At 44.8% G+C, this 23,758-nt stretch overlaps 1 protein-coding gene across 2 annotated transcripts in view; it reads left to right on the forward strand.

Annotated features, from left to right (window-relative positions):
* LOC142572918 (uncharacterized) overlaps positions 1-19,978 on the forward strand; it is a 138,755-nt gene extending 118,777 nt beyond the window's left edge. The window contains exons 3-6 of one of the 2 annotated variants that reach the window (XM_075682373.1): positions 16,218-16,346; positions 16,763-17,168; positions 17,308-17,408; positions 18,141-19,978. In XM_075682373.1, coding sequence (XP_075538488.1) covers positions 16,912-17,168; positions 17,308-17,408; positions 18,141-18,202 — 420 coding nt within the window. In that variant the 5' untranslated portion in view covers positions 16,218-16,346; positions 16,763-16,911 and the 3' untranslated portion in view covers positions 18,203-19,978. Of the gene's footprint in view, positions 1-1,416; positions 1,895-16,217; positions 16,347-16,762; positions 17,169-17,307; positions 17,409-18,140 lie in introns of those variants that run through there. The other variant, XM_075682374.1, reaches the window with a different exon arrangement.
* The last annotated feature ends 3,780 nt before the right edge of the window (positions 19,979-23,758 follow it).

Below are 23,758 nucleotides of genomic sequence, written 5' to 3' on the forward strand. Positions count from 1 at the left end.
TTATTTCACACAAACGGTAAAGCCTCGCTTTCACTAATTCTTACAGTGTGTGGGATCTGTTGTCTTCACGGTGTGGAGTAAATAAAAAAAAGATCACCTAAGCAGAGCAACGGGAGATGCACTGTGCCATGTTTGTTTGCATGGCACTGCTTATTCGTTGTGATGTTAGGATTATTGTGCATACCAGCTAAGCTGAACTATATATATAATTGGTAACCCGTATCTTGGTAACACCCTCAGAATTCAAAAAAATAAGAATACACACATAAATATGCAGAAGTTCTTATTACTTGGTTATTTGTGTGCCCATTATGGTGCATGTTTTCTTATGCTGTGAAACCAATACCAAGCAATGTTATACATGCGAACAGTGAGATCACTCATCACATACTGAAATTTCATCTTTCTTGGGCACTGCCTCAAACACAGTGTACCATATCTTTTTTTTAACTATGAATGGTGTTAAAAAGTGTTCTTGTCTTCTGTGTAACATGCATATTTTTATGGTTATTGTTCCTATTTTTATTGCGGTGTTTTGCTTTTTCCTTTTAAGTTCGCGTGTTGTGTTGTTTTCTGATTTGTTATACATTAATGGTCTGAGTGCTTTCTGTGACCCAGATTACCCTCCATTTTTGTGTGCTTGTGATTCGTGTTCTGTTTTTGTACACTTCTCATTATTATTAGTGCTAACATAATCTTATTGGCCTTGTATTATTAGTTTTTGTGATTAATGTTTATGTTCCCATTTTCTTTCGACTTATTACTCACTTATTACATCTGTAAGCGTTGCTGCCCTCCGCCCCCCTCCCCATGTAATACCCTCCAGCGAGATGGCCTTTAGGCGTATTCTGAATAAACAAACAAATAAATAAAATTAATATCTACACGTAGATGTAGCGGTATAAAAATGTAATTTTTATGGAACAATTAAGCCACAGTGCCATAATAATACTCTTAACCCAAACAAATCCGTGTTTCCTTATTCTGTAGCCTTGCGCACGTCAGTTTTTCTGGGCTCTTGAATGCACGAGTACTATACAAACCACAATGAGAGCGAAGTGCAAGAGGAAATGTGCAGGGTCCGCTATTTTCTTGTGTATAAAGACTATGAAATAAGACACTACCACATCCTCCGTGGCCTACCGCTTAGTTTCTATGAGTACGATATTTATCTTCAAGTGTAAGCACATGAGAAGGCCAAATAAGACACTACCACATTCTCCGTGGCCTACTGCTTAGTTTCTATGAGTACGATATTTATCTTCAACTGTAAGCACATGAGAGGGCCAAATAAAGCACAAACAGCAGGCACTAGTATTCAGGCAATTTTTATTTCACGGTATGACAGAACGCTAGATAGCAGCAGACTAGATAATTGTCTTTGTGTTTTCTACAAATGCATATTTATTTTTGCAGATCGTACCCTGGAACTAAGCAGCACTGATTATTTGTACATGGATTCTGCGAATGCAAGATCTCCATTACCAGCAGACCCTACTGAGGACTCATCTGAGCCTGTGCAATGCACACAGCAAGCATCTCAGCAGACTGAATGCACTGCATCCCAGTTAGCATCTCAAGAAACAGTGATTAGCCGGCGTGCACTTTTGCAGCAGACGGCATCGACTGAACTGGAATCCCGGCTGCAAGCATTGCAGGATGAAAGATGCCAAAGAGCCACAGAGCACAAAGCCAGAATGAGAATGATGGAAGAGGAACATGGATGGAAAGGACTGCAATATGCTGACGAGAAGAAGTTCTTTGCACAGGATGCAATTGCGTCTTCTGAGGGCTAAACTGAATGTCTCCTCAATGAGAGCAGAAGTTCTTGCCAAGCAGCTGGTTGGTCAAGAGGCAAAGAGTAGCTCTCAGTAAACAAGTTGTAACACTTTTTCGCATAATGTTCCATTGGAGCCATTACTCAACAATTACAGATAGGAAACAGGGCATACACATTACATAAGACGATGAATGTTTACATGTCCTGTAATAACACACTAGTGGTGTCATCAAGTTATAATGGTCTGTGGTTTGCTCAGTCTATGTCTCTGTTCTGGTGAGCTGCAGTGCTCGAAAAGGGTCTCAATGAGCCGCCTTCGCAGCTGGTTGCCACAAGGAGTGTCAGCTGGTGCAGGCCCTGGTTCACTTGCATCCTCTTCTTTATTGCCATTCAACCAGAAATCACGAAATTTAGACACGACATTGTGAAGTAATGCACATGCTGTTATTGCACATATCTTCTCCTTTTTTGTTTCGCAGCTTCCCCGCAGGGGCGTCTGCGTCAGCAGACGTTTGGTGTGTTGCGACATTACATACCCGAGCACACGAGGGTTGGACCCTCCCGCGTTTAATCGTGCGCTGCTTAGCCGTGTCAGGGGAAAGGGGGATCCTGGGGGTTGAGCTTATGCCGGGTGTTCAGACCTTTAAGGCCCCCCGGCGGAGGCAACACACCTCTTTGGCCTCTGCTTCACGTAGACGGTACACCCGCACTGACCCACCCGGGGGAAATCGGTAGTTGCCTTTTCCTGTCTCTCTCGCCCTCCAGCCTTCGTCTTTCACTTTTCATCTTTCCTGTCTTCTCCTAGCTTCCGCTTACTTCCAATTTTTCCAGAGAGCAAAGGTTAACCTCGTGTGAATAGCCAACCTAGGTTATCTCATATTTGGTTGTAGTGATAACGTACAGCTGGCTCTTACAGGACCTGTTTTTTACAGTCCCTGTAGCGCCCCCTTGTAGGGCTCCACGGTGGGTGGCTGGCGTTATTGCCGAAAATTAAATTCTCCTATGGCAAAGTCCTTCCCATCCCTCCTTGATCACTCTCAGAAAAGAGGGCGCACCGAAGATGTATTCAAGTTCTTTCCCAACTTCCCACGATTTCACGTCATTCATACGGAAAAGTCAGATACACAAGTACGCACAAATTCCCCATTTCTAGTTTCAATGTCTGTAACTGAGGTTATTGGTCTAACTTACAAGGCAACCAGGATAGCAAGTGGAGATCTCCTCTTGGAGCTCAAGGATCTGAAACAATTTCAAAAGTTATCCAGTCTCGTGTTATTTGGGGACGTTCAAGTGACAGTGACTCCTCACCGAACTATGAACACTACCCGCGGTGTTGTCTCAGACGATGATTTGCTTCACCTGACAGACGCAGAGCTCTTGGAGGGCTTTAGAGAGCAGAATGTTGTCAATGTGAAAAGAATAAAGACGAGGCGGAATGGTAAAGAGATTGCAACCAAACACGTAATGCTCACATTCAATTCAAGTGTCCTACCCGAGTCAATCGAGGTCGGGTACATAAAGCTCCATGTTAGGCCGTACGTGCCAAATCCACTGCGATGTTTCAAATCCCAGCACTTCGGCCACAGTTCGCAGAGCTGCCGGGGCCTGACGTGCGAAATGCAGTGCCCACGAACACACCACTGAAGCTTGTGCGAACACTCTCCACTGGGTCAACTGTGATGGGGAGCACGCCGCGTACTCGCGGTCGTGCCCTTCATGGAAAAAAGAAAAGGAAATTGTTACAATCAAAATCAAGGAAAACATAACTTTCAAGGAGGCACGCAGGCGGGTATCATACCTGCCCAAGAGAACCTTTGCCGATGTGGTGCGTCAGGGAGCAGCGTCACAACGGCCTCCGGCGGCTGTCCGACCCACAAGCAGTGATTCGGCAGTTATGCCATCTGCCCCCGAGGTGGTTGCAGCTGACGCTGCTCCGCCAACCCAGCAGAAGGACCCATCGAGCCCGAAGGTGGGCGCAGTCGAGGCTGCCCCAACCTCCCCGGCCCCTTCCAGCACTGGCAAGAGCCAGCGCAGCCAAATCCCCCAGGCAGCCCTATCGACCTCCGGGCTGGTGGGCGCAGGGGTCTTGCCCTCGAAGGCGGGACTCTCCCTGGTAACTTCTCGCTCGCAAGAGCACGTGTCCGGCGCCTCACAAGGGGCAATAGACACTACACCTATCCTCAAGGGGCGCCAAGCGCCTAAGGAGCGGCGAGGCTCCCTCGAACGCTCCAGAAAGGGCAAGACTCCGATTACAGGGCCTCGAAAGAGCTCTGTAATTTAATCTCTGTAATTAATACTTCTGTTTCCGTACACACAGCACCTATTTACTGCAAATATGGATACACAGATAATACAACGGAACGTCAGAGGTCTTCTTAGAAACCTTGATGATGTGCAGGAACTCAGCCACAAACACAATCCAAAAGTGCTGTGTCTACAGGAAACACACTTAAAATCAAAACACACAAATTTTCTCCTACAGTATGTTACGTTTCGCAGAGATCGCGATGATGCTCTCACATCATCGGGCGGTGTTGCCATTGTTATTCAGAAAGGCATAGCGTGTCAACGTTTGCAGCTACAAATGTCCCTTGAAGCAGTGGTGGTTCGTGCTGTTCTCCTAAACAAACCTATCACTGTGTGCTCGCTCTACATACCCCCACATTACAAATTAACTAAACATGAATTTCAGTCCTTCATAGATAATTTGCCACAACCTTATATTGTTCTTGGCGATTTCAATGCACACCACTACCTAGGCGAGCCTCGTATAGATGCGCGAGGACGACTTGTTGAACAATTCTTTTTCTCTTCTGGTGCGTGCATTCTGAATAAGAAAGAACCCACATATTACTGTCTTGCCAACAAACCTTTTCTTCAATTGACCTCAGCATAGTTTCTCCTTCTATTCTGCCTGAATTCGAATCAGAAGTTACAAACAATCTTTACGGAAGTGACCACTTCCCCAAACTGCTACGAGCACCTAAAGAAAATGAATATCTACCACAGGCTCCTAAGTGGAAGATTGATACAGCTGAATGGGAGAAATTCCGAACTCTCAGTAGTGTTCCATGGGACGACATGTCCTCGTTAGGAATTGATGCTGCTGTGGAATATTTTAAAGCCTTCATAATAGATGCCGCAACTAAATGTATATCACAAGTAAATGGCTTGGAATGCAAACGGCGTGTCCCGTGATGGAACGACGACTGTAGGATCGCTCGTAAGAAACAACAAAGCGTGGGGGTTGCTACACGCCTCTTCAACTGCGGAGAATCTGTTTAACTTTAAGAAAGTGAAATCACAAGGCAGGCGAACACGCCGACAGGCTAGAAGAGAGAGTTGGCAGAAGTTTTTATCCGGTATCAACTCGTATACAGATGAGGCCAAAGTCTGGAACAGGGTTAATAGGATAAAAGGGCGACAAACATATTCACTTCCTTTGGTAAACACACAAGGTGAAACACTGAAAGATCCCCCGCAGGGGCGTCTGCGTCAGCAGGCGTTTGGTGTGTTGCGACACCACGTACCCGAGCACACGAGGGTTGGACCCTCCCGCGTGTAGCCGTGCGCGGCTTAGCCGTGTCCGGGGAAAGGGGGATCCTGGCGGTTGAGCCGATGCCGGGTGTCTGGACCTTTAAGGCCCCCCGGCGGAGGCAACACACCTCTTTGGCCTCTGCTTCACGTAGACGGCACCCCCGGACTGACCCACCCGGGGGAAATCGGTAGTTGCCTTTTCCTGTCTCTCTCTCCCTCCAACCTTCGTCTTTCTCTCGCTTTCCACCTTTCCTGTCTTCTCCTAGCTTCCGTTTACTTCCAATTTTTCCAGGCAGCAAGGGTTAACCTTGTGTGAATAACCAACCTAGGTTATCTCATATTTGGTTATAGTGATAACGTACAGCTGGCGTTTGCAGGACCTGTTTTTTACAGTCCTTGTAACGTCCCCTTGTAGGGCTCCACGGTGGGTGGTTGGCGTTATCGCCGAAAATTACATTATTCTATGGCTAGTTCCTTCCCTTCCCTTCTTGATCGCCCTCAGAAAAGAGGGCGCACCGAAGATGTATTCAAGTTCTTTGGTCGTGAAAGACCCAACTTCCCACGATTCCATGTGATTCACTCGGAAAAGTCAGAAACACAAGTGCGTGCAATCTCCCCATTTCTAGTATCAAAGTCTTTAACTGAGGCCCTTGGACCAGGTTACAAGGCGACAAGGATGGCAAGTGGTGATCTCCTTTTAGAACTTCATAATCAGAAACAATATGAAAAATTGCCCAGTTTAGTGTCATTTGGGGATGTTCCCGTGACAGTAATTCCACACCGTACTCTGAACACCACCCGCGGCGTTGTCTCGGATGATGATCTGCTCCAGCTGACAGAGGCTGAGCTCCTGGACGGCTTCAGTGAACAGAATGTTGTCAATGTCAAGAGAATTAAGCTGAGGCGGGATGGCAAAGAAATTGCGACCAAGCACCTAATACTCACATTCGGTTCAAGTATTTTGCCCGAGTCTGTAGAGGCCGGGTACATCAAGCTCCGTGTCAGACCATATGTACCGAATCCCCTAAGATGTTTCAAATGCCAGCGTTTTGGCCACAGTTCGCAGAGCTGCCGGGGCCGCCAAACATGTGCGAAATGCAGTGCCCTTGAACACGCCACTGAAGCTTGTAAGAACTCTCTCCACTGTGTGAACTGTGACGGGGATCACGCCGCGTACTCGCGCTCGTGCCCCTCCTGGAAGAAGGAAAAAGAAATTGTAACCATAAAAGTAAAAGAGAATATATCGTTCAAAGAGGCACGAAGGCGGGTAGCAAACCCGCCAAGGAAAAGCTTTGCCGATGTGGCGCGTCAGGGGGCAGCGCCACAACGGCCTCCGGCGGCTGTCCGACCCACAAGCAGTGAGTCGGCAGTTACGCCATCTGCCCCCATGGTGGTCGCAGCTAGCGCTGCCCCACCACCCGAGCAGAAGGGACCATCAACCCCGAAGGTGGGCGCAGCCGAGGCTGCCCCAACCTCCCCGGCCTCTTCCAGCGCTAGCAACAGCCGGCGCAGCCAAATCCCTCAGGGAGCCCCATCGACCTCCGGGCTGGTGGGCACAGGGGTCTTGCCCCCCAAGGCGGGACCTTCCCTGGTAACTTCTCGCTCACAAGAGCACGTGTCCGGCGCCTCACAAGAGGCAATGGACACTACACCTATCCCCACGGCGCGCCAAGCGCCTAAGGAGCGGCGAGGCTCCCTCGAACGCTCCAGAAAGGGCAGAACTCCCGTTACAGGGCCTCGAAAGAGCCCTGTAACCTAAAGCATCACCTCCATTTCCATACACACAGCACATATTTACTTTCAATATGGATACACAAATTATTCAATGGAACGTCAGAGGTCTGCTTAGGAACCTTGATGACGTGCAAGAGCTCATTCAAAAACACAATCCAAAAGTGCTGTGTCTACAGGAAACACACTTAAAACCAAAACACACAAATTTTCTTCGACAGCACATAACTTTCCGCAAAGATCGCAATGATGCTATGGCATCATCTGGCGGTGTTGCCATTGTAATTCAAAAAAGCATAGCGTGTCAATGTTTACAGCTACGAACGGCCCTCGAAGCAGTAGCGGTTCGAGTTGTCCTACTGAACAAACTCATCACTATTTGTTCGATTTACGTACCCCCGCATTACCAACTAAACAAACATGAATTTCAGTCCTTGATAGATCAATTGCCAGAACCTTATCTTGTTCTTGGCGATTTCAATGCACACAGCAGCTTGTGGGGAGACTCTCGTATTGATGCGCGAGGTCGTCTCGTTGAGCAGTTCCTTTTTTCTTCTGGAGCGTGCCTTCTCAATAAGAAAGAACCCACATATTACTCTCTTGCAAACAGAACCTTTTCGTCAATAGATCTTAGTATAGTCTCCGCGTCTATACTGCCCGAACTCGAATGGGAAGTTACGAGCAATCCTTACGGGAGCGATCACTTCCCCGTACTGCTAAGAACATCCAAAGAAAATGAATTTCCTCCACAAGCTCCTAGGTGGAAGATACATACAGCTGACTGGGAGAAATTTCGAACTCTTACTAACATCTCGCTGGCTGATATGTCTTCTTTAGAAATCGATGCAGCTGTGGCGTACTTTACAGCCTTCATCATAGATGCCGCAACTAAATGTATATCACAAATAAATGGATTAGCAGGCAAACGGCGTGTCCCCTGGTGGAACGACGATTGTAGGATCGCTCGTAAGAAGCAAAATAAAGCGTGGGGGTTGCTACGCGCCTCCCCCACTGCGGAGAATCTTATCAATTTTAAAAAAGCGAAATCTCAAGGCAGGCGAACCCGCCGACAGGCCAGAAGAGAGAGCTGGCAGAACTTTTTAACAGGTATCAACTCGTATACAGATGAGGCCAAGGTCTGGAACAGGGTTAGTAGAATAAGAGGGCGACAAACATACTCCCTCCCTTTAGTAAACAAACAAGGCGAAACCCTGCAGGACCAGGCAGATTCACTCGGGGAGCACTTTGAGCGTGTGTCAAGCTCAATCAATTATTCCCAGTCCTTTCTTAAACATAAAGAAATAATAGAACGTAAGCCAATCATACGAAAATCCAGGCAGAATGAACCGTATAACCGGCCTTTCGGTATTGCCGAGTTGAGAGCTGCCTTGAACACATGTAAAAGCACTGCACCGGGACCAGACAGAGTCATGTATGACATGATCAGACACTTACATACTGACGCACAAGTTACACTTCTTACACTATACAATACTATTTGGGCTTCGGGATACCTCCCGTCCACATGGAAAGAAGCGATTGTGGTTCCTGTCCTAAAGCAGGGAAAAGACCCTTCCTTGGCGGCTAGTTACCGTCCGATAGCTCTAACTAATTGTCTGTGTAAGCTTTTTGAAAAAATGATAAATCGCAGACTTATACATTTCCTTGAGCTCAACAATATACTCGATCCTTATCAGTGTGGATTCCGAGAAGGGCGGTCCACAACCGATCACCTTGTGCGCATGGAAGGAAATATCCGCGATGCCTTTATACATAAACAGTTTTTTCTATCGATATTCCTCGATATGGAGAAGGCATATGACACGGCATGGCGTTACGGGATCTTGCGAGACCTGTCGGAAATTGGCATCCGTGGAAATATGCTGAACACAATTGAAAGCTATTTGTCAAATCGTACCTTCCGAGTAAAAGTCGGCAATGAACTCTCACGTCCCTTTACGCAGGAAACTGGTGTACCCCAGGGAGGCGTGCTCAGCTGCACTCTCTTTATCGTCAAGATGAACACGCTACGTGCTTCACTACCACCTGCCATTTTTTATTCCGTATACGTAGATGATATACAAATAGGCTTCAAATCCTGCAACCTCACAGTGTGCGAAAGACAGGTACAGCAGGGCTTGAACAAGGTTTCCAAGTGGGCAGACGAAAACGGATTTAAGGTCAACCCCCACAAAAGTTCTTGTGTTCTCTTCACAAGAAAGAGAGGCCTGGTCCCAGATCCTTGTGTAGAACTGGGCGGACACCAAATTCCTGTCAGCAAAGAACACAAATTCCTTGGTGTTATTCTTGACTCTAGGCTCACATTCATTCCTCACATAAAACATCTTAAAGAAAAATGTCTAAAAACAATGAACCTACTTAAAATCCTATCCCACACAACATGGGGTAGCGACAGGAAGTGCCTGTTAAATCTTTACAGGAGCCTAGTTCGGTCGCGAATAGACTATGGAGCCGCAGTATATCACTCTGCCGCACCGAGCGCACTTAAGATGTTAGACCCCGTTCACCATCTGGGAATCCGTCTGGCCACTGGCGCATTTAGAACAAGCCCTGTTGAAAGTTTGTATGTTGAGTCCGATGAGTGGTCTCTCCATTTTCGGAGAACTTACATCAGCTTCAACTATTTTCTCAAAGTGCGCTCTAATAAGGAACATCCGTGTTTCACAACCGTTAACGACTTGACATGTGAAACACTTTTTCATAACAGACCCTCTATGAGACTTCCTTTCTCACTGCGTGCAAGAGAACTTAGCACGGAAATGGATGTCCCAGTTCTCGACCAACGCCTAATGCCTCCAGCTAAGATAGTACCACCCTGGGAGTGGCAGCTGATAGAGTGTGACACATCCTTTGTACAGGTCACTAAACATGCGTCAGAGACACATATCAAAATGCACTTCTTGGAGCTCCAGTACAAGTACTCGTGCACAGAGTTTTATACAGACGCTTCTAAGTCGCATGCCGGGGTGTCCTACGCAGCCATTGGGCCATCCTTCTCGGAATCCGGTGTACTGCACCCTGAAACAAGCATATTTACGGCTGAGGCCCATGCACTATTGTCGGCTGTGAAACATATCAGAAAATCAAATATTCAAAAAACAATTTTATTTACAGACTCCTTAAGCGTCGTAAAAGCCTTGAAGTCACACTGTAAACACAGAAACCCCGTAATTACTGAGCTCTATTCCGTCCTCTGTAGAGCGTATATGTCTAACCAGCATGTCATTATATGCTGGGTGCCTGGACATAGGGGCATCGAGGGTAACGTTCTAGCAGACCAGATGGCCACATCAATTTCATTGCATACAGTCAGTCCTACTGCTTCGGTCCCTGTCACGGATCTGATGCCTTTTTTAAGAAGGAAACTGCGAAACCACTGGCAACGTAAGTGGGACGCAGAAGTAAATAACAAACTGCACGTGATAAAGCCACAGTTAGGTTCTTGGCCCTCCGTAACAAAATCACGGCGAACAGATGTCCTATTCTGTCGCCTCAGAATAGGACACACATTTGGCACACACAACTTCTTACTCACTGAAAATGATCCTCCAACCTGTGGTAGATGCGGGGAGAGGCTAACCGTCCTCCACGTCCTCCTGGAGTGTCGGAAAGCCGAATCTGATAGAAAGAAACATTTTCCGTTAGCATACCGGCAGCATATTCCCCTTCATCCTGTAATGTTACTCGGCCCAGAACCGCTCTTCGACACTAACGCAGTCCTAAGTTATCTGAAAGATGTTGTGTTGCATGTTGTTAGCCCCACATGTTCGTAGCGTCTCCTCTCTTCAGAGGATGGCGCTGTGATAGTTCTTTCGTATAGCACGTGCCTCTAGGCCCTTGTGTCTCAAGGGCTCTGGTGAGGCAACAGTGCTCCAGGCATTTTTACTATCTCATATATTTTCTATTCTGCATCATCCTTTTACGATGGATTTTAATGTTCATAGTATTCGTCATTTGTCATCGCCATAATTTTATAGCAAGTAGATTTTACGCACTCTACAGCGACTATTTTTAGGCCACTTTACAGCCAAATCACATCTTCCACAATACATCGTCAACGTCACTACTTGTCATGGCGCTCTTTGGCCAAGCCTGGCCCTTGCGCCAGAAAACACCACACATCATCAAACACTGAAAGATCAGGCAGACTCACTTGGGGAACACTTTGAGAGCGTGTCGAGTTCAAACCATTAGTTGCAATCCTTTTTGAAATACAAATAGAAGAATGTAAGCCAATAATACGAAAATCCAGACAGAATGAACCTTATAACCGGCCTTTCAGTATTGCTGAGTTGAGAGCTGCCTTGAACACATCCAAAATCACTGCACCGGGACCTGATAGAGTCATACATGACACGATCAGAAACTTACATACTGACACCAAACTTACACTACTCACACTTTTCAACGCTATTTGGGCTAAGGGATACCTCCCATCCACATGGAAAGAAGTGATTGTGGTCCCTGTTCTTAAGCAGGGTAAAGACCCTTCCTTGGCGGCAAGTTACCGTCCGATAGCTCTTACAAATGGTCTTTGTAAGCTTTTTGAAAAAATGGTTAACCGCAGACTTGTACGTTTCCTTGAACTCAGCAATATGCTCGATCCCTTTTAGTGTAGCTTCGGAGAAGAGCGGTCCACAACCGATCACCTTGTGCGCATTAAGGGAAACATTCGCGACACCTTTCTACATAAGCAATATTTCCTATCGGTATTCCTCGATATGGAGAAGGCGTACGACACTACGTCGCCCTGTGGAATCTTGAGAGACTTGTCGGGAATTGGCATCCGTGGCAATATGCTCGTCCTAATAGAAAGCTATTTGTCCAACCGTACATTCCGCGTGAAAGTCGGCTATGTATTGTCACGACCTTTTATACAGGAAACTGGTATACCTCAAGGAGGTGTACTTAGCTGCACGCTCTTCATCGTGAAAATGAACACCCTTCGTGCTTCATTACCGCCAGCCATTTTTTATTCTGTTTACGTAGGCGACATACAGATAGGTTTCAAATCCTGCAACCTTACAGTATGTGAGAGGCAAGTACAACAGGGCTTGAACAAAGTGTCCAAATGGGCAGAAGAAAACGGATTTAAAGTGTGCTTTAAACAAAAACAAAAACAAAAGTTATTGTGTGCTTTTCACAAGAAAGAGAGGGCTCATTGCAGAACCCAGTATCGAAATGTATGGTCAGCCGATTCCTGTGAACAAAGAACACAAGTTCTTAGGCATCATACTTGATTCTAAATTAACTTTTATTCCACACATAAAGTACCTCAAGGTCAAATGCACAAAAACAATGGACTTAAACATTTCCTGTCGCTGCCCCATGTTGTGTGGGATAACACTTTAATTAATCTTTACAAAAGCCTCAGTCAATCACGGTTGGACTACGGTGCCGTGATCTATCATTCTGCAGCCCCGAGCGCGCTAAAGATGCTAGATCCGGTCCACCATCTAGGAATCCTACTGGCCACTGAAGCTTTCAGAAGTCCTATTGAAAGTTTATAAGCAGAATCAAATGAGTGGTCACTTCATCTGCAGAGAACATACATCAGCCAAACATATTTTCTGAAAGTCCACTCTGATCCTCAACATCCGTTTTTTAATACCATTAACGATATGACATATGCTACACTATTTCATAATCGTTCCTCCGTAAGACAGCCTTTCTCGCTGCGTGCGAGGGAGCTTAGTGATGAAATGCATGTCCCACTCCTCGAGCTCCGCCTAATGCATCCAGCCAAGCTGCTACCTCCTTGGGAGTGGCAGCTGATACAATGCGATATATCTTTCGTGCAAGTCACAAAGCATGCTCCAGAAATTGAAATCCAAATGCATTTCCGGGAACTCCAGTACAAATACTCCTGCACGGAGTTCTACACAGATGCATCGAAGTCACGCGACGGGGTGTCCTATGCAGCCGTCGGTCCATCCTTCTCGGAATCCGATGTACTACATCCGGAAACCAGTATCTTTACGGCTGTAAAGCATATAAGGAATTCAAATCTCCAAAAAGCCGTAATATATACAGACTCCTTAAGTGTGGTGAAGGCCTTAATGTCACCCTACAAACAGAAAAATCCTATACTTACTGAGGTCTATTCCGACCTGTGCAAAGCTTATCTATCTAGCCAGCATATCATCATAATGCTGGGTACCTGGCCATAGGGGAATCGAAGGTAACGTTCTGGCAGACCAGATGGCTACGTCAATGGCACCCTCTGCTGTTAATAATACTACTTTGGTGCCTCTCACAGACCTGAAACCTTACATACGAAAAAAAAACTACGAAACCACTGGCAACGCATGTGGGACGCAGAAATAAATAATAAACTGCACATTACTAAGCCACAGTTAGGTTTTTGGCCCTCCCCAACAAAATCTTGGCGAACAGATGTCCTATTCTGTCGCCTCAGAATAGGATGCACATTTGCGACCCATCATTTTTGACTTACTGGAAGTGCACCTCCAACCTGTGGTAGATGAGGTGAGAGGCTGACCGTCCTCCATGTCCTTTTGGAGTGTCGGAAAGTCGAACCTGAAAGAAAGAAACATTTTCCGCTTGCATACCGTTATTACATCCCTCTACACCCGGCTATGTTTCTTGGTAAGGAACCGCTTTTTAACACAGAGGCAGTCCTCGACTTCTTAAAGGATGTAGTTGTACACGTTATAAGCCCATTAAATTCGTAGAGCATCCTCGCTCCAGAGGATGCCGCTGCGATAATTGTTTAGAACAGCACATGCCTCCAGGCCCTTGTGTTTCAAGGGCTCTAAGGAGGCAGTAGTGCTCTAGCATATCTTATATAACCTGATATATTTTAGACATCATATCATTCTTTTTAAATGCGTGTTATCGTTCTTAGTACACGTCATAAGTCATCGCCATAATCTTATTATGTATACAGATTTTACGCACTTTAGCGCGACCATTTTTAAGGTCCCTCTACAGCCACGTCACACCAACTTCATAGAACTCATGATTTCACTGCAAACTCATTAACACGGACATGGCGCTCTTTGGCCATACTTGGCCCTTGCCCATAAGACATCAAACATTCATTCATTTGTTTTGCAGCTTTGTCTTCAGGCAGCCAAACCACCTCTTCCAAACTACAAATGCTTTCTCTACTGAGTTCCTCGTTTTGATTTGGCTCTTGTTGTATCTTCACAAAAGTACACAAAGTTACAGCAGAATTAGTTCAAATAAATCAGTCGGCCTGTCAGGCCACAGATGAGCTTAAATGTTCGAACTTTTTGTATACACACATCCGGCGTACATTACCATCAAAACTGAATGTTAAGTAGTGCGTTAAAGCACTACATAAAGTGCATGGCAGCTCTTGAGCAACATGTAACAAAGGGTACTTTCCAGCTGCACTGTTTCATGCACAAAGCACTTTCTTTAACTTTATATCCTTAAATCCAAGTGGTGCATGTTCTCTATGGCAATCACCGTAAGGTACATGTACACTGCTAAACCGCACAGAATCAATAAAGGTGATGAATTTAAATATGCATCCTGCCTTTTTTCTGCAGCTGTTGGGGTATTTCAGGGGTGGCATGAGGTATGGCAGGCAAGCGTATCCCTGGTCTCCCAGAAGCATGCCAGACACAGTTCTCTGCTCAAATGATGTCATCACACGACTGTTTTCAAAAGTTCGGCTGTCGGGAACAGAACCAGGCCAACCTGCAACAACATCAAAGAACTGAAGCTCGGGTCCTGTCACAGCCTGGAACAGCAAAGAAAAAGTGATTTTAGAAATACTGCGTTCCTCTGCACACAATAAAACTTCAACGCAGAATGAAGAAAACGTTTGTGACATGCATTCATCATCATCAGCCTATGTTTATGTCCACTGCCCCCTCCCCCCCCCACATGAGCGTTTGTCTGGCGCTAGCTGACTCAAAGTTATGCCTACAAATTTCCTAACTTTATCACCCCACCTAGTTTTCTGCCATCTCTGTCATGATTGGCAGTGTCTGCCGTTTGCACTCTAACCCAATTCTTCTGTAAATTTTCTTATCAGTGAAATGCATTACTTGAGCTATAAACAGCTTCCACGTTAAAATGACACGGATACACGACAGGAAATTAATACACAGGACAGACTCGTCTGCAATGTTTCTTGTGTTCTGGATCAACTTACTCAGAAAAACGTATTATATCGTTCAATTAAACTTGTGATATACACAGTACGCACAGCTACTCATTGTGCAATAGTATTTTAGGTACGTCGACATGTCACTAACGCACAGAAGTTCGCGGGCGTCAATCAACGAAGTATTCCTTGAAAACAAGTAAAAGATAAAACGGCCACAATTTACCTGCACATTTATCGAGAACACGCCTTTTCTGTTCCTGTACACTTCTGCGTTGTCTCCTCCAGGACTGATGAATTGCACGTGCTTGCAGTCGATGCAGCTAGTGACATTATAAAATCTTGTCTTGACGGATTTCACTTCTGCACTTGTCGGTAGGCGCATTTACTTGCGGAACAGTCCCAGGCAGATTGCTTGTGTCGCCTCCCAGATGCTCCTGCTCACGGATGGCTACGACACGTTCATGAGGGCGCCAACAACAGTCTGCATCGCGCCGGTTGCGTAGAATCTGAGTGTGATGAGGAGCTTTAACACAGGCGGAAAAGGCTCTCCTCTTTTATCATCAATTCTGTTGAGCCACAGCTTTTTCAGTATCAGTACAACAGACTGCTTGGAGAAGCGACATCTTGACCAAAATTCTTCATCGCTGTACAGTTACAGAGGGTTCAAGCGATCTCTCAGGTTTCTCGCTGAAGGTGACTGATAGCGGTACACTTCACCGTACACGAAGTCAGTTGCTCATAGTGCAAATTCCACAAAATTTTCAACATTGCTGTCAATGAACGAGCCACACACTCATTTTTTTTTCAACTGGCCGCGGCACTGTAGCCGCATAGTAGGATGGGTGCGACTGTTTTCACAACAAATCCGTGCAGGGGCGGAGCCTCTCCTCGATGACGTATCACCATTTTCTTTTTTTTCCTCTGTTTGGCGGCGTGGTCGGTGTGCGGCGCTTCAGTTCGGATCAGCTCACTCCACGTGAGCGAGAAGTCGGCGCGTATCATATTCGTGGCGCGCGTTTTGTTTTGCTTGTGAATGCGCAGAATGCAACGGTGAGCGAGCCCCCCTCCCGTGGCTACTTGAAGTCAGTGAGCTTTTTGAGAGGTCCTTGGCTGCCGTCAACGAGAGGTATGCTGTGCGGACATGAAGAGACCTGAACAAGCCGTCTAAATGTAAGGATGTATCGACTGCGTCTTAATGTTTCGCTCTGCGTGTAGATTTATCATTGTAAAACGCATTAGTAATTCTAACCAGGGACTCAACCTGGCAGAACGACTTGTTTTCAGTTGCGGTTAGTGCGCAACACTGGACAATTGATTCATCTTGATTCGCCTTTTGAAGATCAGGTTATTTATCGTTCTGGTTACCGGTTCAGAGTTCCCCTAGCACCAATTTAATTCGGTTTGAGTGGAGTATTGTTCTGGTTACCAGTAGTACAGATACAATACAATACAGTAGTACAATACAGTAGTACAAAAGCAAGTAACGATGCACATACTGCTCTTCCGCCTTGTTGCTTGGACATTGTCACTGCTGTTACAGAAAATTTTGTTTTTGCAGCTCAATATGTGCCTAACTTGTCATGCAGGTCTTCACCCATTTTTGCCTGCTAGCACAGAGGAGCAGCCATTAGAAGGTGATTCTTCATCAAGCCACTTTGTCGAGACCTACAAAAGAAGGATCTTCAACTACCGTCTTAGCAGAGCCCGTCGGGTCATAGAGAATGCCTTTGGCATAATGGCACAGGGGTGGCGCATCCTGCGCCGCCCGTTCAAAGCTAAGGACGAGAATGTGAGAAGGATTAACTCTGCTTGTGTAGTCCTGCACAACTTCCTGCTCAAGGAGTCCCCCACTTCCCGATCTGCATACTGCCCTCCTGGAACAGCTGACCATGTAGACTGGCAGGGAAACATCAGTGAAGGGAGCTGGAGGGCCGAGGACAGCAGCAACAATGCACTGCCACCTCTGCGTAGCACATGCTGTCACTCAACCAGGTAACGAAGTTTTCATGTGGCACGTTACATAATCATGGAGAACTTCCCAGGAAGCATGCAAAATCATGACTTTGGGTAGTCCACTGCTTGCTACTGCTACTCCTGCATATGCATAATTGTGTGATACTTCTTTCTTAAGAGCTGCCTACAAAATGCGGGACGACCTTGCCAAGTACTTCGTCACTGATGGCCAGATCCCTTGGCAAGAGTCCATGATCATGGACAGAACACTGTACAGTGGTGAGTAAAAAGTTTATTGGACACTGAGGGTCCTTGTATTAGGCAAAATTCAGCAACGAAGCTAATTTTGACACGTCCCTTTCCAGCTTTGCTTCCATCACTTTGTCATGCATGACCTTTTGTAGCGCCGTTATTGCATCTATTTGCTGATGCGTATTCAGTAGACGCAGTTGTTGGGCAATTGTCATACTGAAGAAGTATGGTAGGTCGTGTGCTTCTTTCGATGACTGCGATGATTTTACTGCACGCAGTTGCTTAGACACTCTGACGCAATGTCGACATGCGACACTGATTGTGCAGATCTGAAAAAAAAAAAGAAAAATGGTGTATACTTGAGCAACATAATCCTCACACTGTGTGTGCCCTGATCTTACCTGGAATCAGTGGATGACAGTCTGGGGATCTTACGTGGCCTGTTCACCCAGAGGAGAAAATTTAAGTTTACATTGTCAATCACAAGCTGTGCTACAAATTCACATAATATCTGTGGATAGAATAGCACGCATGCATGCGGACTTTTTAAATGATCCTAATGCTACTACTTGCCTTTCAGTATGAAATGCTGCCTCTTAGTCGGTATCCCTGCTGTACCTTGACCTGCAGAAAAAAATGCTGTTGCCACATATAGATTGCACTGAACCTAAACAAAAGAATGAAGTCAAGCTTATTTTTGGGGATTTTCAGGTCAACACTCTTAACATTACTCTCACCTATCTGGTTCTATGACTGCAGGTGTCACGCAACGTGGCGACGATCCTGCTCCGGAAAGCTTGTCTACGGAGCTTGCATCGTAAATGGTATCCTCCAGCTGGCTTTGGCGAAGCACAACTGGTGTTCTGTGTTATGCGTCATTCACCAAAAAAAGCACGCGAAACACTTTTGAGCTTCAGATATTCCTCACAGCTTTGTAGAATATTGTTTGCATGAAATGAACATGGACAGTTGCTTTATTAAAGCAACGCAAAATTATGTAGGGCAACTTGAGAAATAAGATCTTTCAGTGGAATTTTCCAAATGTGTGCCATGCAGTGATGAAAATACCTACTGAAGCCACAATACATTGAACTCAGTGCAATTTCAGTGCAGTTATTTGGTTCTGTTGACATACGAGTCCATTTACCCTTTCAGGAGGGAAGATGAGCTGAGCTCGTGGAGCGCATAATTGCAAAGGAAGATAAATCACGAGACTAGCTCGTTAAGTGCTTCTTTGTTATCCGTGCAGATTTGCAGACTATTTGAGCTCCTGTAATGGTCTGCACTTCTTCCAGAAGGTATGCATGCGTTTTATGCTTCTATGTAACTGCACATATTGCGAGGACCTGCTGAAGAGTAATGTTCACAGTGCAGACTCCATTTTGTTGCTTTCCGTCTCCATGAAAATGGGATCTTATGTGGTACAAGTGCGCGCTTCAAGTCGAGATGAGAAGGAAATAAAATGTGTGGAATGTTTGAGTTTAGCCTCTTCTAGCCAGAGAGATTGAATTGGCCTTGGGCAACAAGGTTTGCCTTGTTAAACTTTAAAAATTGTCCTTTTAGAGTAGCCTACACCTTGCTAACAAACCTTTTGTGCTGAAAAGTAAATGTGTTATTGTTAGACATTGTACTCTTCAGCTGCAGGCGATTTTGAACTGGCATCAGACAACACGGGTGTGCAGTAAAATCCCCTTTCAGTTGAGTGGATAATATTTTATGTTTAAGTAAGCTAAACCGTTCTGACGAAAAGTTCCTGCACATCGTTGCTTTTTATGACCACTAAAATTGTTTGCCCGGATAGAAAAAATTCGGGCTTCATTGCAAGCTTTCTCTATTTCTTTTGTCCAAGTGCTGTGAGAGGTGCCTTCCAACTTACCCTTCACGGCTCGGGAAATCAATGTTTGTGCAGATGCTGAAAAAATAAAAAAATGTGATACTTATGTTTACCACGCCGTAGGTTACGCAAGTCATTTCATAGCCAACTTCGAAAATATGTTACTGTTATTATTCATCATGCAAAAATCATCTAGTAGTACTTCGCTATTCATTAGTGATTGTTCCTGCACATGTAGTTCAGAGCAGTTACTCGTTAAGTGTTATGTTTATATTATGCAAAAGTGAGGATGTGGCCAACATACCAATACTTACGAAATATTTAGCTTTGCCATCGCATCATGTGTGCGTGTTGCTCTGAGTGTAACTGCATGACTATTGACACGTTCACATTGCCACTTATATAAAGGTTATTCATCAATCTTTGCACAGTTATTGACAATTCTTCCCTTTACATGGACACAGTGTTTATTCTCTATGCACACTGCGCCATCACTTGTGTACTACTGTTGTACCTTGACGCCAAGCCATTCATTTCCCTCCGTTGCAGTGCATTCAATGTACATTTTGCTTGCAAATTAGTTGACCAACTGTGTGTATGTAAAATAAAGAGCATTTTGTGTCTATAGGATGTATGAGTGTTTTTTCCTTTGTAATTATTTTGTTCATATCCTGCTTGTAATTGACTGAAATTGAAGTAATAAAAGTAGACCAAAACAGTCATGCTGAGCTTACATCGGTTCTTGCATCACCGGGCCCATTAAAGACAACATCGCTTCGAAATGAACCCATTTCACTGTCGGCACGTCAGCCGCACCTGCTCCACTTCTCATAGAGTCCTTTATTTTGTTCCGATACTTCTGGAACGTGTCCTTTAAGTTTTTAAATTTGTTTTGTACTGCCATTCCTGCAAAGATTTCACTTTTTATTGACACATACATGCAGAGGTTTAGCATGCGGTCAAAGATGTAATTAGCCATTCACAAGTGAAATCTTAGCCATTCACTTCCTTATATCGGTATGATTGACGTTTACTGCATGCACTGTTATGCCGATTAATAATGTAGCAGTGGAATACTATGTGTGCAATGCTAGCCTACACATTCACTGAAAAGTATTTTCCTTGGAGAATATATATATATATATAAAAACAGATTAAATCAAAATACCATAGTGCGCAATGTATTTATATTGCCCTATGACTCGCCTGCCAAATGTCTCGTTCGACGCGCCGAAAGGCATTAGCATCGGGCAAAGGCATCGCTACAATATCCGTGGCCCTGTGCTGTTTAGATTCAGAGAATGTTTAACTGTTTTAAATGTTAACGCCCGGAGCGTTGTGAACAAGTCTGATGACCTTGAGAGCCTACTTCTTAGTTACAATCCTGACATCACGCTTCTAACAGAAACATGGCTTCATGATGCTATCCCTGATTCTGACATAATACCCAGCTCGTACAACATAATTCGCCACGACCGTGGCTCGAGAGGGGGTGGTGTCGCGACCATAATTAAAAATGGCTTCCCATTCACATCCATTCCACACAATACTTCTGCTGAAATGGTTTGGATTGTAGTACCGTCTTTCAAATGTAAGGTTCTTATTGGCGTAATATACAGGCCTCCGAATGCAGATATCTCAATTTTGGAATCGCTGCATGATTTTCTTTACGTCCACAGTAAACACTATACTCATATCATCTTATGCGGGGACTTTAATCTACCAATGATAAACTGGGACGATCTCTGTGTTCGGCATTCTTGTCAACATGCTGAAATGCTGCTCGATTTGGCGTTTTCTTTTAATCTAAAACAAGTAGTAGGAACACCTACACGTGTTACTTCAAGCTCAAAAACTATCCTCGACCTTGTTCTTATATCTTAAGCAGTCAGTGAAACAGGATTTACTGTAGAAGTTTTACCAGGCATATCAGATCATGAAGCGATTCTGCTTAAAAGCAATCTACAGCAAAATATTATCCGTTGTCCAGACAAAGAAGTCTTGGATTTTGGGAGAGCTGCTGATGAAAGTCTAATCGACTACTTAGAGCAAGATTTCGACATTTTTCTTAAAAAATCAAATCAAGGTGTAACCTGTGTCAACGATTTATGGATGCATTTTAAGGACGCTGTGCGGGAATGTATGTACAGGTACATTCCAACAAAACGCAAGAGAATGGCCCGCAATAACCCTTGGATCACTCGGGACATACTGCAGCTAAAGCGCCGCTTAAAACGCTTGTCACGCCCCAATAGTTGTGTCGATCGTTCTGTGCTACCGTCAATGCGTACCGAACTTAGGAAAAAAATAAAAGACTCAAAGTACCATTTTTTCAATGTTAAACTACCCTATTTTTTATCTAACGCCCCAAGACAGTTTTGGATGCACATAACCGAGAAAAAGAACCCGGTCACCAAAATCAGATTGAATGATACCGAGACCAGTGACAACGAGAATATTGCGGAAGCGTTCAACGAGTACTTTGCTTCGGTATTTCTACGCGGTACTGAAGACGATAGCCTAGAATTTTCAGGTTCTGGCTGCGAACTTCCAGACCTTTTTATTTCCGAAGAAGGTATCCTTTCGTCCCTATTAAACATAGAGATAAAGAAATCTGCTGGTCCTGATGACATACCAAATAATTTTCTTTTTAGATATGCGGAGTGGTGCGCAAAGTATCTGTACATAATATTTAATGAAAGTCTAAAGCAAGGTGTCCTTCCTAACGATTGGAAAGCAGCAAAGATAATTCCCATCCATAAGTCCGGAGATAAACTCAGTATTACTAATTACAGACCCGTCTCGCTTCTCTGCACCGCTAGTAAGGTGATGGAGCACTATGTTTTTAAGCACCTGAGCACCTTTCTGGAAAACAATAATTTCTTTTCGGAAAAACAGCATGGATTTCGGCGTGGCCTATCTACAGTTACTCAGCTTCTACATATTACCAATGAAGTCATGGCAGCGCTGGACTGCGGCGGGCAAATAGATGTGCTTTTCCTTGATTTTCAGAAAGCATTTGACCGTGTTTGTCACCAAAGGCTAAAGCTCAAGCTACAATGTGCGCTGAAAAATGAACAAATTCTTCGCTGGCTTGACTCTTATTTAACTAATCGAACACAATATGTCCGTATAGGAAACTCATTTTCTTCACCTGCTCCCGTACTTTCCGGTGTACCGCAAGGTTCAGTACTTGGACCTCTTCTCTTTTTGATTTATCTGAATGACTTGTCCTTTGATTCCCCGGTACGATGCCGGTTCTTCGCTGATGATTGTATTGTGTACCACAACATTCAATCACCCCATGATCAGACTGCTATACAGGATTACCTTAATGCAATCGATAATTGGTGTCAATCCTGGCGTATGAACTTAAATGCCTCAAAATGTACTCAAATGATGATTACAAGAAAGAAAGCACCATCAATTTGTACATATAAAATCAATAATGTAGCAATTAGGACGGTTGACAAATTTAAGTATCTGGGTGTAGTTATTGACTCGAAGTTAACCTGGAACGCTCATGTCCAATACGTCGTTTCGGCGTCGCTAAGGAAGCTATGGCTAATTAAACACCGGCTCAAACATTGCACTAGTAGGACTAAACTCGCTGCCTACACGACACTCATTAGACCACTGCTTGAATATGCCGATGCTGTCTGGGATCCCCACACAAAGACCGGTGTCAACAACATTGAAAGCGTGCAAAAGAAAGCCCTTAGATTTATTTATAATATTTATAATAGACAAGTCTCGATCACTGATCTCAGAACACGGTCTGGCCTCCCATCGCTAGAATTTCGGCGTAGACTGCATCGCCTACAAACTTTGTTTAATATCGTCAATAAACAAACAAAAATGGATCCCGACATATACATCAATTTTAATAAAACAAGAGAAACCAGACGCAAGCACAGCAAAACGATTGTGATGCCACCGACTAAAACTACTGCTTATCGCTTCTCGTTTTTTCCTCGAACTATAGCAGAGTGGAATGCTCTACCGCAAGAAGTCGCTTGTATGTCCTCGGTTGAATCATTTGTGTCTGCCGTACAATCTTTGCAATGAAGCGTGTCCGTTTTAGAATCACCATTTTCCTATTTATGTAAATTTTGTACATGCTGCCTTTCCCGATGCAATAGTCTGTATATTTAAGCATTTTTTTTTTATGGTTCCTTGTAACCCATGTTTTTGTTATTTTGACTTGCAGTGCCGACTTTGTATACACTCACTCCTGCCTGGACTGCCAAGAGGCAGTTGGCAGTATCTAATAAATAAATAAATAAATAAATAAATAAATGTAAACAGCGCACTCGGCGCACGTGTGCACTCGGCTGGCAGGCCGTAGAACAAAAACAAACGCGTGCGCTAGCCGAGCAACAAGCGTTGCGACTTTTTTATGGACGACTTCAGAACTTTTTTGATACCCTAGCGCGAAGCTCTAGCATCGCAATGCGCAGCTGGTACATGTAAATGATCAAGAAACAAAGATCGCAGAACACGCACTTACCACTCAACCCAAGCTCGCGACCGATCTCGTGCC

This window comes from Dermacentor variabilis, chromosome 2, assembly GCF_050947875.1.
Source record: "Dermacentor variabilis isolate Ectoservices chromosome 2, ASM5094787v1, whole genome shotgun sequence".
Classification (NCBI taxonomy): Eukaryota; Metazoa; Arthropoda; class Arachnida; order Ixodida; family Ixodidae; genus Dermacentor; species Dermacentor variabilis.